Here is a 14,426-nt window from a genome sequence, read left to right on the forward strand (position 1 = left end):
GAGGTTGGTTAAAGGGTACAAAGTTGTAGCTACGGGATGAGTAAGGTCTGAGGGTCTCACAGTCACTAGTCGTGAACACTATCGTATAATTGGGATTTACCGAGAGAGTAGGATTCGCGTGTTCTCGCGTGCGCGCGCGCGCGCGATGGATCCACGAGGGGATTAACCACACGGGGGACCCTTTCACAGTGTATACGAATATCAAATCGCAATGATGCACACCTCAAACACCTTGCAATTTGGTGGGTCGATTATACCTCAGTCAAGCTGAAATTAAAACAAACCAACAAACACCTGAAGGAAGTCTAGATGGTCTTTTGAACACCAAGGAGGGTAACATCCAAAACGGTGGCAGTGACCCAAACTCCCAGGGCTCAGTCCTGTCCCACGGGGTCCTATCAGGGGTCTCAGGGGAAGGCCCCCTCCCACTCCCTGCAGCTTGGTGGCCGGGTGGCCCGCGGGCAGCGCTCGGCCGCCGCGCTAGCCGGCCACACCCAGGCGGGCCTCGCACACCCAGCGGTAGGGTCTCTGGCAGACATCATCGTTCCAGCCGTTGGGGAGGAAGTGGGCACAGTCCTCGCCCCCGCCCAGCCCGTGCCCATGCCAGTTGTCCGGCTGGCCCGGCCTCCAGTTCCTGCAGAGAGAGGACAATGGCCAGAGGGCCCAGAACCCAGGCTCGGGGACAAGGGACTGAGGGTCAGACCCCGGAGGGGCAGGAGCTGAAGGGGGCAGAGGGGCACAGAAAGGCCGGCTGCACTCACTTGAAGTTGGTCTCATAGTCCGTCCCATCCACCCATTTCCAGGCTCCTTCGGCATCACTGAGGCCCATCCAGGCGTGTAAGGAGCCTATATGTTCCTGCACAAAGTTCTGGGGCGACAGAAGGGCAAGGGTGACTTCTCTCCAGCCCAGCCTCCTCCCTGGACTCGCAGTTCTGAACTTGACGTGTCCATTCAGCCCGTTGGGGGACACTGGGGACGGCTGCCCCGATGCCCCCGGCCAATGAAACTTCTGGGAGCGGCTCAGCGGGTGACAGAGCTCAACCAAGCCCCCTCGGGGATTCTGACGGCCCGGCTGAGGTTGAGAACCGCTGCCCTCAAGGGGACCCCGGCACTGAGGCGCTCACCTCCTCCTCCCTGGAGTTGACGACCACCAGGTGCGCGTTCTCCAGCCGGCAGTGCTTCTCAGCCTCCGGCCAGGTGTTCCCGGAGCGCGAGAACCAGTAGCAGCTGCCCTCGAACTCCAGCCAGTTGACCGGGCAGCAGGTACTTTGAGAGCCTGAGGGGCGGGGGGGCGGGGAGGGTCTGAGATGCCACCCAGGGGTGGGGGTGGGGGGACGAGCAGGAAAGGGGGCGCAGCACCCCCACGCCCCTCACCGTTGCTCTTGAGAGCGGCCACCTGGCAGGTCAGGGTCCTCAGGTCCTTGGCCAGCTGCTGGACTCGAGCGAGGGTATCGGAATGATCTGGGACACACACACAGGTGGGCAGCGGGGGCAGCGCCTGGGGGGGGCTCAGCGAGCCCCCGGAAGCCAGGCGTCCCCGCGCGGGCCAGCCTAGGGACCTCTGCGCCCTGTCCCGCGTGCGCGCCACGCCCCGGTGACGGGGACAGGGCCCCCACCTGCTTGCAGCTGCCGCTGGTCCTTCTCCAGCTTGCTCTCCAGGGCGAACACCTTGTCGTTCAGGCTGCGGGCTGCAGGGCAGGGGGTCAGCACCGAGGCCGCTCCCCCCACCCCCACCCCCACCCCCACCCCTCTCCCCGGGGGGCCGCGGCTTCTCACCTGCTTGCAGCTCCCGCTTGTGATTTTCCACCTCGGCTTTCAGAGACGTTGTCGTTTCTTGCAAACTGCCACCTGGAGGACACGTGGGGGGGGGGAGGACTCGGTGCTCGGGACCCCCTCCCCCACCCTCACCCCCGCCCCCATGGAGCCCCTTCCGTGTGCCAGGCTCACCCTGGGCGTTCAGGGCCTGGAGCTCGGCCACAGTGCTTGAGGTGAAGTTGCTGAAAGTGGCTCCCAGGGTCACCAGGTCCCTCTGACACTTGGAATCTGATGGGGAGGGGACAAAGCATGCTGGGATTTATCAGGCCCTCTGCGAGCCGGCAGCCAGCAGGCTCACCGCGCGCATTGTCCCGCCGTCCCCTCACATGACCCAACCCAGAGGGACGGGCCCTATCCTTATGCGGTGTCCTGGTCTGGAGGGGTTAGGCCACTGGGCTACTCAGCCAACCGCACCAAGTGACAGAGCCAGGGGCCACCCTACCCGCCACCACCCCACCCCCACCCCCGTGAGCTCTCTCCTCCCTGCCCACGCCGCTCCCCTCACTCTGGGATCCGATCACACAGATGCCAACCAGCAGGAGGAGGCTGATGCCCAGGGAGAGCAGGAAGGGCCGGGGGCCAGAGCAGAGCCGCTGCAGGTGGTGGAGAGGCGGAGGCGGCCCTGCGAGGGGAGAGGGCGTCAGGGCGGGACAGGGAGGAGGAGAGGGCCCAGGGACCAGTCAGGGATGAGGGCTGTCGCGGGTAATGCTGGGAGGCCGAGGCAGGACACGTGGGGCGGGGTGCGCCCAGGCCTCTGACCCCTCAGGGACCAGCCCAAGCCCTCAGTCACCTGGGACCCTCGCGCCTCCGTGGGGACGCACGGACACAAGGACCCACAGATGGAGGGGGACGGTGATGGGCAAGACACTATCAGAGTTGGGGGAGGGGCAGAAGGACCCAGAGAGAGCTGGAGCCCCGCCAGGCTCACAGGTGGGTTTCCTTCTGAACCCAAATACTCTTCCCTCGATGCTAACCCTCACGGCCTCCTCCAGAGCAGAGGGATCCGGGCCCCCTGTGGCCCTCTCTGTCCCTGTCTTCACACTGGGGTCCCCAGAGGCTGGGGCCGGACCCCCTCGGGATGGGGGCCCCCCTGCAGCCCACACACGGCAGGTGTGCAGGTATGACAGCAGAAACCCTCTACCCCTGAAGAGTGTATTGAAGGAGGGAACGTTTCCCCATCCCTCTTACTGTTTCTAGACCCCTGGCTTTGCTTCTCTGTCTCCGAATGCTGGAACTTTTCATACTGCATAGACATGCTTGGACCAATGCTGGGGCGACCGGGGCTGAAAGGGAGGCAGGGCCAGGGGGCCAGGCTGAGGCAGGAGCTGGGGCGAAGCGGGGAGGCTGGGACTCGGTGGGAGCCCCGGTCAGGCCCAGAGTCCGAGGAAGAGGTGAACTCAGGTTGAGGGCGCGCCCAGGGTCGGAGAGAGGCTCGGGCCTGGTTCTGGGTTTGTGGGCGAGGTTGGACGTGGGGTCGGGACTGGGGGTCGCGCGGGGTTGCGTTGAGCTGGGGATTGAAGGAGGTAAAGTAGGAGCTAAATGCAGTACTGGCTGGGACCGGGGCCGACGCCGGGCTGGCACCGAGGGGCACGTCCTGCCAGCTGGGGTCGGGGATGTGGCTGAGCCTACGCCTGGTGCTGAAGCTGGAAACAGAGTCAGGGTCAACTTGGGGAAGGGGCTGGTGTTAAGATTCCAGTTGATTCTGAGGTCCAAGCTGGGGCTGGGGCTGAAGGGGAAGCGGGGGTTAGTACCGCGGTTAGGGCCGCGGCGGGGGTGGGGGCTGGAACGGGGCTGAGTCTGTGCCTGAGATTCGGCCCCCCCCCCCCATACTTCAAGCCCAACCCAGGGAAGGGAATAGAGTGTAAAACCTCCCCTCGGCCACTGAATCCCCAAGCTGTCCCTTACCATTTCTTGGTCTCCCCTAAGTGCCAGGCCGGTTACCTGCGTCTGGAACTCCTTGCGCAGCAAGGCCCAGAGCTGGAAAACACGAAATCCTGGAGATCCCGAGTGGGGGTCGCCTACGCGACCAGAGTCCTGCCGGTGTCTGTGCGCCAAAGCCCAGGAGGCTCTGAGCTGGAATCTCCCGTTTCCCCGACTGGAGTGGGGAAGGGATCGGAAGGCTTGCGCGAGGAAGGGGCTGGATGCGGGGCAGGTCCGCTCTCCTCCTCCTCTGGGGTGTATCTACCCCCTGTCCCCTCCTCTTAAGCCCCCCTGACTTCCTCATTTTTACCATTCGGGAGAGGGGAGCCAGACCAGAAGGTCCAAGGGCCAGTGTGTCGGTTCTCCTCGCCCACGCCCCCTTTCGCTTCCTTCATCTAAAGTTCCCAGAACCCGTCTCCATCAGTGTGCAGCTGGGTCCAGAGGAGCGCATCTCTGGTCTTGCTCAATCTCACCAAGTCCTGGCACATGAGCTTCCCCTGGGGCGCCCCGCCCCCCCCCCCCCAGGGGAAGAAGACAAGGCAGAGTGGGGTTTCCTGACTGCAAAGGGAGGAAGGAGGCAGGAAAGGGAAATTTTACCGAGCGTCGAATCTGTAACAGGGGATTGTGCCAGAGGCGTGCCAGACATTAACCATTCCGATCCCACAAGAATCTTGGGGAGGAGCTTTGGATGGTGGACTGAGGCTCAGAGCCGGGCCGTGGGCTTCCCAAGTTCATGGGTGTGCTGAGTGCAAGGGGCCAGAATTCCAGACCACCCTGGCCTGGCCATCTTCAAGAAAGGGAACTGGATTGAATCCCATCACCTGTAAATCTCATTGCCACACTCGGTGTGAATTCACACTCGCAGTCTTTTCTTTTTCTTTTCTTTCTTTTCATTTGCTTAATGTTTATTTATTTTTGAGAGAGAGAGATCGCGCGCGCGCGCGCGCGCAAGTGGGGGAGGGGCAGAGAGAGAGGGAGACACAGAATCCGAAGCGGGCTCCAGGCTCCGAGCTGTCAGCACAGAGCCCTCCTCCGGGCTTGAACTCACAGACCGTGAGATCGTGACCTGCGCCGAAGTCAGACACTTAATCGACTGAGCCACCCAGGCGCCCCGAGATAGGGTCAGTTTTTATTAAGGCCAGCAAGAGTAGGGTGTCAAGAAAGGCCTTACTGGGAAGGTGATATATGAGCAATGGTCTCCGGGAGGTGAGGGAGCAAGTTATGAGGAGCCCCAGGAGGAACAGGGCTCCAAACGGAAGGCACAGCAGGTGCAAAGGGTGGACGAATGTCTAGGGTGTACAAGGATTCTCCATTCGCCAGACATTTTATGGAGACATGAGCTAGAGAGGAGTAGATGAGTCACAGAGGGAGCAGGGAGGCCGCCAATTCATTAGGGCACTTAGGCTATTGTTAAGCGTTTGTTTTTACTCCAAGTTGGAGGGGCAGACTTTGGAGGGGTCGGAGCAGAGGAGGGAATGACCCGACTTGTATGTGAACTCGCACGTGTGACACCTGTGTTGTGAATCCCACGAAACGAGACAAGAGCGGAAACGGCGCGTCGTGCTCGGAGGCGGTGAGAAGGGTTCTGATCCTGGAGAGGCTGCGAAGGTAGAGTTAACAGGATTCTGCTGATAAATTTCGTGTGGGTTTCACACACACACACACACACACACACAAAAGCAGTTCTCCTTCCAGGCCGCAAAATAAAGTACACTTAGAGCATTTCCCATAAATTGCTGAGTCCTGAGGAAAAACCGCTTTATCCCCGACTTTTGCAAAGCCGACGCCTAAAGATATGTGATGACCTTTTGCAACTGCGTTCATCGTGTGGGAACAGTGCTGTGTTGTCATCATGAGCAGGTTAGAAGCTTGTTAACACTGGTGACGGTGCAGCTTTCCCCCCATCCCTCCCGAGGTTCTGTTCCGTGAGCCCGTCCTCCCAAAGGCCGATCCCTTCCTGACTTCTTCGCAAGTTGCCCTCTTTTCTTTCCTAAATGCTTCTGCCTCTGAGGCCTTCGGAGGCTTCTGCCTTCTTGAGCATCATAGCTTCCGTCTTCCACCGCTTTCTCCCTGCTGCCTCTCCCAGCACCTCAGCTGGCCAGGATTTCTTTCTTTTTTTTTTAACGTTTATTTATTTTTGAGACACAGAGAGACAGAGCATGAACGGGGGAGGGGCAGAGAGAGGGGGAGACACAGAATCGGAAACAGGCTCCAGGCTCTGAGCCATCAGCCCAGAGCCCGACGCGGGGCTCGAACTCACGGACCGCGAGATCGTGACCCGAGCTGAAGTCAGACGCTTAACCGACTGAGCCACCCAGGCGCCCCATCCAAAGACATAAACTTTTAAAAAAGAGAGGAGAGAGAAAGACTGGAACTTAGAAGAAAAATGGGTCTTGAGGGTTTTCGGACACCACGTCCTTCTGTTTAACGGCCCGTTAAATGACTCCCCTGGTGATGCCTTTTTGAGCTGCGGATCCTTCAACTGGATTAACGATGCTGAAGTGAACAGGCTCGTAATGCCTGTTGGTGCTAAGAAGCGAAGACTGCTCTTGGCTAGATTTCTAGAAGCAAAACGGGCAGAAACGTCGTTATCAGTCCACCTTCTCCCTACCGTGTAGAGGGATGTTCATTTATCCACACTTTCACCTACAAACCTGTCAGTTCTCGCCAATGTGATGTTCAAGAAACAAATACCTTCTCTGTTGTTTCAGTGATGGCTTAACTGACTACTGGCTTGGGAGAAACAAAGCTTTGTCTTGCTGAGGTTCAGAAACTGTCAGAAGCTCTTGTATTTACTTAAAGTTTTGTTTTTTTTAATGTTTATTTTTGAGAGAGAGACAGAGACAGAGTACGAGCAGGGGGTGGCAGAGAGAGAGGAAGACACAGAATCCGAAGCGGGTTCCAGGCTCTGAGCTGTCAGCACAGAGCTCGACGCGGGGCTCGAACTCACGGACCGTGAGTTCATGACCTGAGCCGAAGGCGGCCGCTTAACCGACTGAGCCACCCAGGCGCCCCCACAGTTTTTTAACCATAAAACCTTATATATACTTAGGCTTTTATTCTTCTATGTGAACGCTAACGTTATTTTATCCTACCCCCGCCCCCCCTCCACAGTGTTGGCATTCAGGTCAACACCACAATATGTGTTTCTGTAATTGGCCTAATGGGCATTTATTTTTTTTTCAACGTTTATTTATTTTTGGGACAGAGAGAGACAGAGCATGAACGGGGGAGGGGCAGAGAGAAAGGGAGACACAGAATCGGAAACAGGCTCCAGGCTCTGAGCCAGCAGCCCAGAGCCCGACGCGGGGCTCGAACTCACGGACCGCGAGATCGTGACCTGGCTGAAGTCGGACGCTTAACCGACTGCGCCACCCAGGCGCCCCTGTAATTGGCCTAATGGGCATTTATAGACCGCCCCACTCAACAGTGGCAGAAGACGCATCGTTCAAGTGCACGTGGGACTGCCCCCAAGACAGACCGTGTCGCACAACAAACTTTAACACATGTAAGCAAATTGAAATTTTACATCTGTCCTCGATAATAATGGAATTAAGCCAGAAAACAATTAGATGGAAAACCAAAAAAGATAATTATAAAAATCTCCCAACCCCCAAAATTATGCAACACATTTCTCAATAATCCATGGGTCAAAGAGAAAGTCTCAAGAAAAATTAGAAACGATTTTCAACTGAACTGCAATGAAAATACAACAGATCAGGGGCGCCTGGGTAGCTCAGTGGTCAAGCATCCGACTTCGGCTCAGGTCATGATCTTAAGGTTCGTGGGTTCGAGCCCCGCGTCGGGCTCTGTGCCGACAGCTCGGAGCCTGGAGCCTGTTTCGGATTCTGTGTCTCCCTCTCTCTCTCTCCTCTTCCCCTGCTCATGTTCTGTCTCTCTCTCTCTCTCTCTCTCTCTCTCTCAAAAATAAATAAGCATTAAAAAAAAATTTTTAACAAACAAAAAAACTAGCAGCAAATGAGATAGAAAGGAGTTTCCTCAACCTGTAAAAGGGCATCTACACCAAGACCTCATTTCGTTGTTATCAGATAGACTCTCCTGGATTTATCCTTCCTTTACATTCAGCTCTAAGACCAGTCTTAACTCCAGGTCACGAAAGCCCAGCCCAGACCAGAGCGAAGCCTCGTGCAGACCGACTCGGGACTCGCAGGCACGGGGCTCCAGCAGACATTGCCGAGGCTTTGCTCGGATCCCTTCCGGTCCCTTCCCTCTCATTCTTCATGGCCGGCACCTGTGTCTCTTGGTCAGAAGCCTGCCCTCAAGCTGCCGGAACACAGTTTCGGAACCCACAGCGAGATGTACCTTGGGATTCCCATTCTCGCCAACCCCAGGCAGAACCCGAACCAATGGCCGTTGGATGCAAGAGTATTAGTGCTCCGGGTCCCTTGTTCCTGACTGGGGAAAGCTGTGCCGGGACAGGACCCGTTGTTGGGACTGTGCTCAAGATCACCTAGTCACACTTCCTAACGAGTCACTTTCCAAAGAATCTCAGTCTCTGGTACACCCTTGCATAACTTCCTCCCCCTCCTCCTCCTGCACCCCCATGCCCCTATCTGTTTTCCTGGGAACACTTTCTCATAAATCACTTTCATAAAGATCCGTATCACAGGACCTGCCACTGGAGAATCTAGGACAGGAGTCATGGGCTGTTCTGTTCTTCCTTCCCCTTTCTTTCCTCTTCTCCTCACTGAGTGTCAAGGGTTGGGTGAAGGAGGGAGGAATTCAAGGAAGAGGCCCGCGATCTGGTGCCGTTGTGGCTGGCAGTCAGGACGCTCTTTACAGCAGGCCTCCAACAGTGGCCTTCCATGGGATCTGTTGGTGGTGCCTCTGAGACTCTCATGGACCCTCTGCACCATAGGAGCCCCTCCCAAGGACAACAAATTCTCTGGCTACCCGCTGATGGCCACCATTGGCTCTTGCCCAATGGCCACCATCAGCTCCTGCCCCAATGGCCACCATTGGCTCTTGCCCCAATGGTCACCATTCGCTCTTGCCCCAGTGGCCACCATCAGCTCTTGCCCAATAGCCACCATCAGCTCTTGCCCCAATGGCCAACTATCCTAGATTTCAGCCATACACGCACGGTCTCCTTCAGCCTCACTCTGCCACAAAGTGCTCTTGGGCAGGGTCCTTCCTGGATGGCTCAGGCCTGGCATCCCTGGGGTCCACCAGGCTCACATTTTCCATGACATTCTCACCCTGACAGATGACCAAGTGCGGCAGGACCCACTGATGCACAGGGCAGCTTTAGCCCCGGTTCTCTGCCTTCAGACGTCTCCTGTCAAGGACAAGTCTCTTTCTCCACGAGTGCCCTCAAAAATCCTGAAGACACATCCACGGCCGCCCCTAAAGTTCTTCTTGCCCCTGTCAAATAGCAGTCCACGGCCGTCCCCACAGCGTCTGCGGCTTACCTACCATCTGGCCCGGTAGTGACATGCCTGTCGTCCCCCCTTCGCAGACACCCCCGTCTCTACTGTGGTTCCCTTTGGACTCCAGCATCTGGCCAGTGGGTTGCAGGGAAGCATCCCCTTCCTCCATATGGAGAAAAAAAAAAAAGACTTGAATCTCTTGCCACATCTAAGAATGCCCTTGAAATGAACTCCTCAACTCCCTCGTCCCCTCTTACGGAGGCAGGGAGGGATGGTAGTGGGCTATTTTGGCACCTCTTGGTAAATCCTGCCTACGTGCGTCCAGCTCCCCTGGTTTTTAAAGGCACCGCCATTATCCGCAATCGTTCTCGGCTTTGGGAATCCAGCCAAACTTCTATAAAAACAGGAAAAGTGTCGTTTAATCTCTCTCATGTGGCCCTGTCACTCTTCTCACTTCCTGAATCGGGCTTTGCCAAGATTTGATTGATCACATGAGAGTTTTTGTAAACAGATTTTTGCTAAGAGGGTAGAAAGACAGACTACAGGCTTGGAGAAAATATTCGCAGACCACATACCAAACAGAAGACGAGTGTCTAGAATATGGAAGAATCTTCCAAGCCCCACTCGGGGGAGAGATGACTAACGTAGGCTTTAATGTTTCACACCGCCGTGCTCATGTATCGCTTTGCCCTCAGAAGGTGCTCAGACAGACTGGGCTGAAAGAAATTATTCAATCCCCCCCAAATGCTGTCCAAGTTCTTCAAGTCAATTCACTCAACTATAATTACACACGGATATGTATACTGTACATGCAAAAAAGAATTCTTGGGGCATCTGGGTGGCTCAGTCGGTTAAGGGTCCAACCCTTTGATTTTGGCTGAGGTCATGATGTCTTTCTTGGTTGTGAGTTCGAGCCCCACATCGGGCTCCATGCTGAGTGTGGAGCCTGCTTGGGATCCTCTCTCCCTCAAAAAAACTCTTCTTTAATGTTGATTTATTTTGAGAGAGAGAGAGAGAAAACGCAAGTGGGGGAAGGGCAGAGAGAGAGGGAGAGAGAGTGCCAGGCAGGTTCTGCACAGTCAGCATGGAGCCCAACACGGTGCTTGATCCCACCAACCTTCAGATAATGACCTGTACTGAAATCAAGCGTTGGACAGACTGAGCCATTAAGTTGTTTTAATTAAAAAAATTTTTTTAAGTTTATTTATTTTGAAAGAGAGAGAGAGAGAGAGAGAGCAGGGGAGGGTCAGGGAGAGAGATGGAGAGAGAAAGAATCCCAAGCAGGCTCCCTGCCATCAGCGCAGAGCCCAACGTGGGGCTCGAACCCACAAATCACGAAATCGTGACCCAAGCCAAAATCCAGAGTCGGGCCGTAGCTGACTGAGCTACCCAGGCGCCCCCTGCAAAAAAAAAAAAAAATTTTTTTTAAAGCATTCTCAAAATCCGACAGTAGAATAAACCAATTAGAAAATGGGCAAAAAACACAGAGACGTTTCTCCAAAGAGGACATACACATAGAAAACAAGCACAGGAGATGGGCGATGTACCGTTGGCCATCAGCGAAATGCAGAGCAAAAGCACAGTGATATACGGGACACCTGGGGGGCTCAGTCGGTTCGGCGTCCAACTTCAGCTCGGTCACGAGCTCGCAGTTCGTGAGTTCGAGCCCCACGTCGGGCACAGAAATTACTTTAAAAAATAAAATCCAAGAGTAAGTATTTAAAAGCATGTCTCCTTTTGGCATGGATTAAGGTCTTCCTTTGATAGATTGCTGTGACAAAATTATTTTTTTTTCAACGTTTATTTATTTTTGGGACAGAGAGAGATAGAGCATGAACGGGGGAGGGGCAGAGAGAGAGGGAAACACAGAATCGGAAACAGGCTCCAGGCTCTGAGCCATCAGCCCAGAGCCTGACGCGGGGCTCGAACTCACGGACCGCGAGATCGTGACCTGGCTGAAGTCGGACGCTTAACCGACTGCGCCACCCAGGCGCCCCAACAAAGTTGTTTCTAAAAGCACAGTGGAAGCTACTTTAATGTTTACGTATTATTATTATTATTATTATTATAGGAGGCAGTTGGCTCCCACTGTTTTGTTCATCTCTCAGAAAGACAGTTTTACTTTATCAAATGTTCTGCTCACAACCGTGCACTCCACTCAGATTTCCTCTCCCCTCCTTCCAACAACACAAGAGAACAGAAAATTATGCTTAGTGGAATTTTCTTTTTATTCTTCTCTTACGTTTTTTTTCACCTTCCCTTTGATACAAAGGTACCTTTGATGCAACTGATGAGCCAAGGTCGATATATATATATTTTTTTAAAGAAATCTCAATGGACTCAGGAGCGCCTGGGTGGCTCAGTCGGTTGAGCATTTCGTTCTTGGTTTCGGCCTGGGTCATGATCCCAGGGTCATGGGATCGAGCCCCTTGTCAGGCTCTGTGCTAGCATGGAGCTTGCTTAAGATTCTCTCTCTCTCTCTCTCTCTCTCTCTCTTTCTGCCTCTGCCTTCCCCCCACCCCGCTTGCATACTTTCTCTCTCTGAAAATAAAAATTAGAAAAAAAAAAAAAGAAATTTCTGTAGGCTCAAACTCATCACCCCGAGATCAAGAGTCCCATGTTTTACTGACTGAGCCGGCCAGGTGCCCCTTGATATGTTGTTAACTAAAGTCCACAGTTGGCTTTTCGGGTCACTCTTCAGACTATACATCCTATGGGTTCTGACAAATGTATAATGACACGTAGCCACCACCACAGTATCACGTAGGCTAGGTTCACTCCCTAAAAATCCCCCGTGCTCCGGCCGTTCATGGCTCCCTTCCTCCCTCTGAACCCCTGGCAACCACTGATCTTTTTACCGTCTCCACAGTTTGGGGTTCTCCAGAATGTCCTAGCGTTGTCATCATATAGAATGTCGCCTTTTCAGACTGGCTCCCTTCGCTCGGCAATACTTAGCACTGACTTTGAAGGTAACAATTCAAAAGCTATATATATTTTTAGTTTATTTTGAGAGCGCACGTAGGGGAGGCACAGAGGGAGGGAGAGAATCCCAAGCAGGCTCTGAGCTGCCAGCGCAGAGCCCAACGCGGGGCTCGAACCCACGAAGCCACGAGATCATGGCCTGAGCCGAAATCAAGAGTCGGGCGCTTGGCCGACTGAGCCACCCAGGCACCCCACAAGCTATATTTTTCAATTCAGAGTACGAATCAGTGGTTGACAAAAGTTTGGAGCACAAACACCTAAAGTCCAAGATTCGGAGGAAAACCAGGAACGGCAGTGTGATGGCGGACACAAGTCCCCTGAGGTTCTCCACGAGAAGCTGGGGACACTGAGCAGGGAGGAGGGTGGCCCCTGAGGCCAGCAGACCTCCAGCAAAATGCTCACCTCGGCCCAAAAGACAACCACCCGCTTCGCGGCTGGTTCTGTCCCATCATCTCCCTCGAGGTTAGAAGCCCGGTTTAGCGAGCGAGAGGTCCCATGAAGGCACGGGTTGTTTTCAGACATCAGGGGTAAAGGGAACATCCTCAAAGTGTGGAGATGCTCACACACAAAGGACCAGGACGAAGGATAGGGTCGGACCTCAGCTGCGCCCCAGGGGCCACACGATGCGGAGGTCACCGGCCGCCCCGAATTCTGTGTTCCCACAAACGATCGACCCGCCAACGCAGGAGAAAGAAGCCTAGAAAACTCGCCGGATGAGCAGGACAGCAGGACGTCCCAAGGTCCCAAGGCGACTGCACTGCCCCAGATCATGTGACACCGAGGCCCCCAGCCTGGCGGGCAGGCAGGTGGCCCCAGGAGACACAGAGCAGACTGACAAGGAGCCTCCGGCGCCCTGAGCTCCAGGACCCCACCAGGCCCCTTACGAGGGCCCCCAGTGGCCCCGGCAACGTCTTCCCAGGATCGGAAACTTTTGTAAGTTGTGCAAACAGAAGTTATTCTCACTACAATCAGTGAGGGTGACCAGTGGCTCTCTCCCCTGCCACTTCCCCCCGCTTCACACTGTCCTCTGTGCCAGGGGGCTGGGGACGCCTGGGTGGTTCAGGCGAAGCATCCGACTCTTGATTTCCGGTCAGGTCACGATCCCAGGGTGGTGGGATCGAGCCACACGTGAGACTCCACAGTGAGTGTGGAACCTGCCTGGGATTCTCTCTCTCACTGCCCCTTCCCTGCCGGCTCTCTCTCTCTCTCTTTCTCTCTCTCAAAATAAATAAATAAACATTGAAAAAAAGAGAATTAGGCTGGAAATACATTTGACTTGAGTGGGACGGCCACGGGCACGTGGTTTGCAGTCACATCGTGGGTCCGTGTGGCTTTCAGGGGTCCTTCAGCCACGGGCTGTGCAGACGCACCGGGGGGAGACACTGAGGTGGGACGCGAAATGCGCCCTGAAGCTCTTGACATCGGTGATAAAGAGTAAACCACAACACCCTGTCTGTCCCTTCTCCTTGTGGAAAGACACCTTGCCACGTCTTTGCCACGCGTACGAGTACACAGTGAGTACTCAGGGGAGAAAAAAGTGTAGGGAAAATGAATTTTATTTTTTAAGAGTTTTTATTTTCATTTTTTTGTAAAAGCTTATTTATTTATTTTGAGAGCGGGGCTCGATCTCACACATCGTGAGATCATGACCTGAGCCGAAGTCGGACGCTTAACCGCCGGAGCCACCCAGGCGCCCCTAGGAAAATGAATTTTAGAGGTAAGTTGGGAATTTTATTACAAATATCATACCCTTTTTCAGGATTTCGTGGTGTTTATGGTAGCTTTCAGCTTTTTAGAGTTGTGGGGAGGAGGGTTCTAACAAGTAAATATTCATAATGTTCTTTTTTTTAAGTTTTATTTATTTTGATAGAAAGAGAATGAGAGAGTGTGTGTGAGCGGGGGGGGGGGGGGGGCAGAGAGAGAGGGAGAGAGAATCCCAAGCAGGCTCCACGCTGTCCGCACAGAGCCCAATTTGGGGCTCGATCTCACAAACCTTGAGATCACGGCCTGAGCCGATCTCAAGAGTCAGATGCTTAACCGACCGGGCCACCCAGGCGCCCCTCATAATGTTATTTGTTTAAGGAAGGCTCCTCAAAACTGTGTGTGCTTCAGGCCCCATAAATCTTGGGTTCACCCACGTGGCTCTAGGAAAACCCAGACACTGGTTATGTGACCTGTCACCGCGTGCAGAAAATTATATCCGGGCTTTTAACAGTCAAGGATGATTTCGTAACAGGTTCAAAGAACACGAAGAAAATTTTTAAGTGAAATAATCATTAACTTCAGAAGAAACAGCAGTTGTGCAAGAAAGGAACTGTA

General features: G+C 54.5%; 1 protein-coding gene and 1 long non-coding RNA gene across 4 annotated transcripts; both read right to left on the reverse strand.

Moving 5' to 3' along the window:
* Positions 1-295: 295 nt before the first annotated feature.
* On the reverse strand, positions 296-4,187 carry LOC123604291 (C-type lectin domain family 10 member A-like). 3 transcript variants are annotated; one of them, XM_045490164.1, is made up of 11 exons: positions 4,046-4,187; positions 3,757-3,859; positions 3,004-3,098; positions 2,321-2,437; positions 1,948-2,043; positions 1,777-1,848; positions 1,617-1,688; positions 1,375-1,461; positions 1,125-1,276; positions 762-868; positions 296-634 (listed from the first exon to the last, which is right to left on the reverse strand). In XM_045490164.1, the coding sequence occupies exons 3-11, from the start codon at positions 3,068-3,070 to the stop codon at positions 481-483; spliced, it is 924 nt and encodes a 307-aa protein (XP_045346120.1). In that variant the 5' UTR covers positions 3,071-3,098; positions 3,757-3,859; positions 4,046-4,187; the 3' UTR covers positions 296-480. The 3 variants fall into 3 exon arrangements, with proteins under 3 accessions (XP_045346120.1, XP_045346122.1, XP_045346121.1); XM_045490166.1 differs by lacking the exon at positions 4,046-4,187 and adding an exon at positions 3,364-3,452 and having other exon boundaries at positions 3,757-4,007; XM_045490165.1 differs by lacking the exon at positions 4,046-4,187 and adding an exon at positions 3,364-3,458 and having other exon boundaries at positions 3,757-4,007.
* Positions 4,188-6,061: 1,874 nt separating this feature from the next.
* On the reverse strand, positions 6,062-9,979 carry LOC123604293. The gene is made up of 3 exons (XR_006715286.1): positions 9,383-9,979; positions 9,172-9,288; positions 6,062-6,296 (listed from the first exon to the last, which is right to left on the reverse strand). It is a non-coding gene; the product is annotated as an uncharacterized LOC123604293 (long non-coding RNA).
* Positions 9,980-14,426: the final 4,447 nt, after the last annotated feature.

The sequence above is a fragment of the Leopardus geoffroyi genome, chromosome E1, assembly GCF_018350155.1.
Source record: "Leopardus geoffroyi isolate Oge1 chromosome E1, O.geoffroyi_Oge1_pat1.0, whole genome shotgun sequence".
Classification (NCBI taxonomy): Eukaryota; Metazoa; Chordata; class Mammalia; order Carnivora; family Felidae; genus Leopardus; species Leopardus geoffroyi.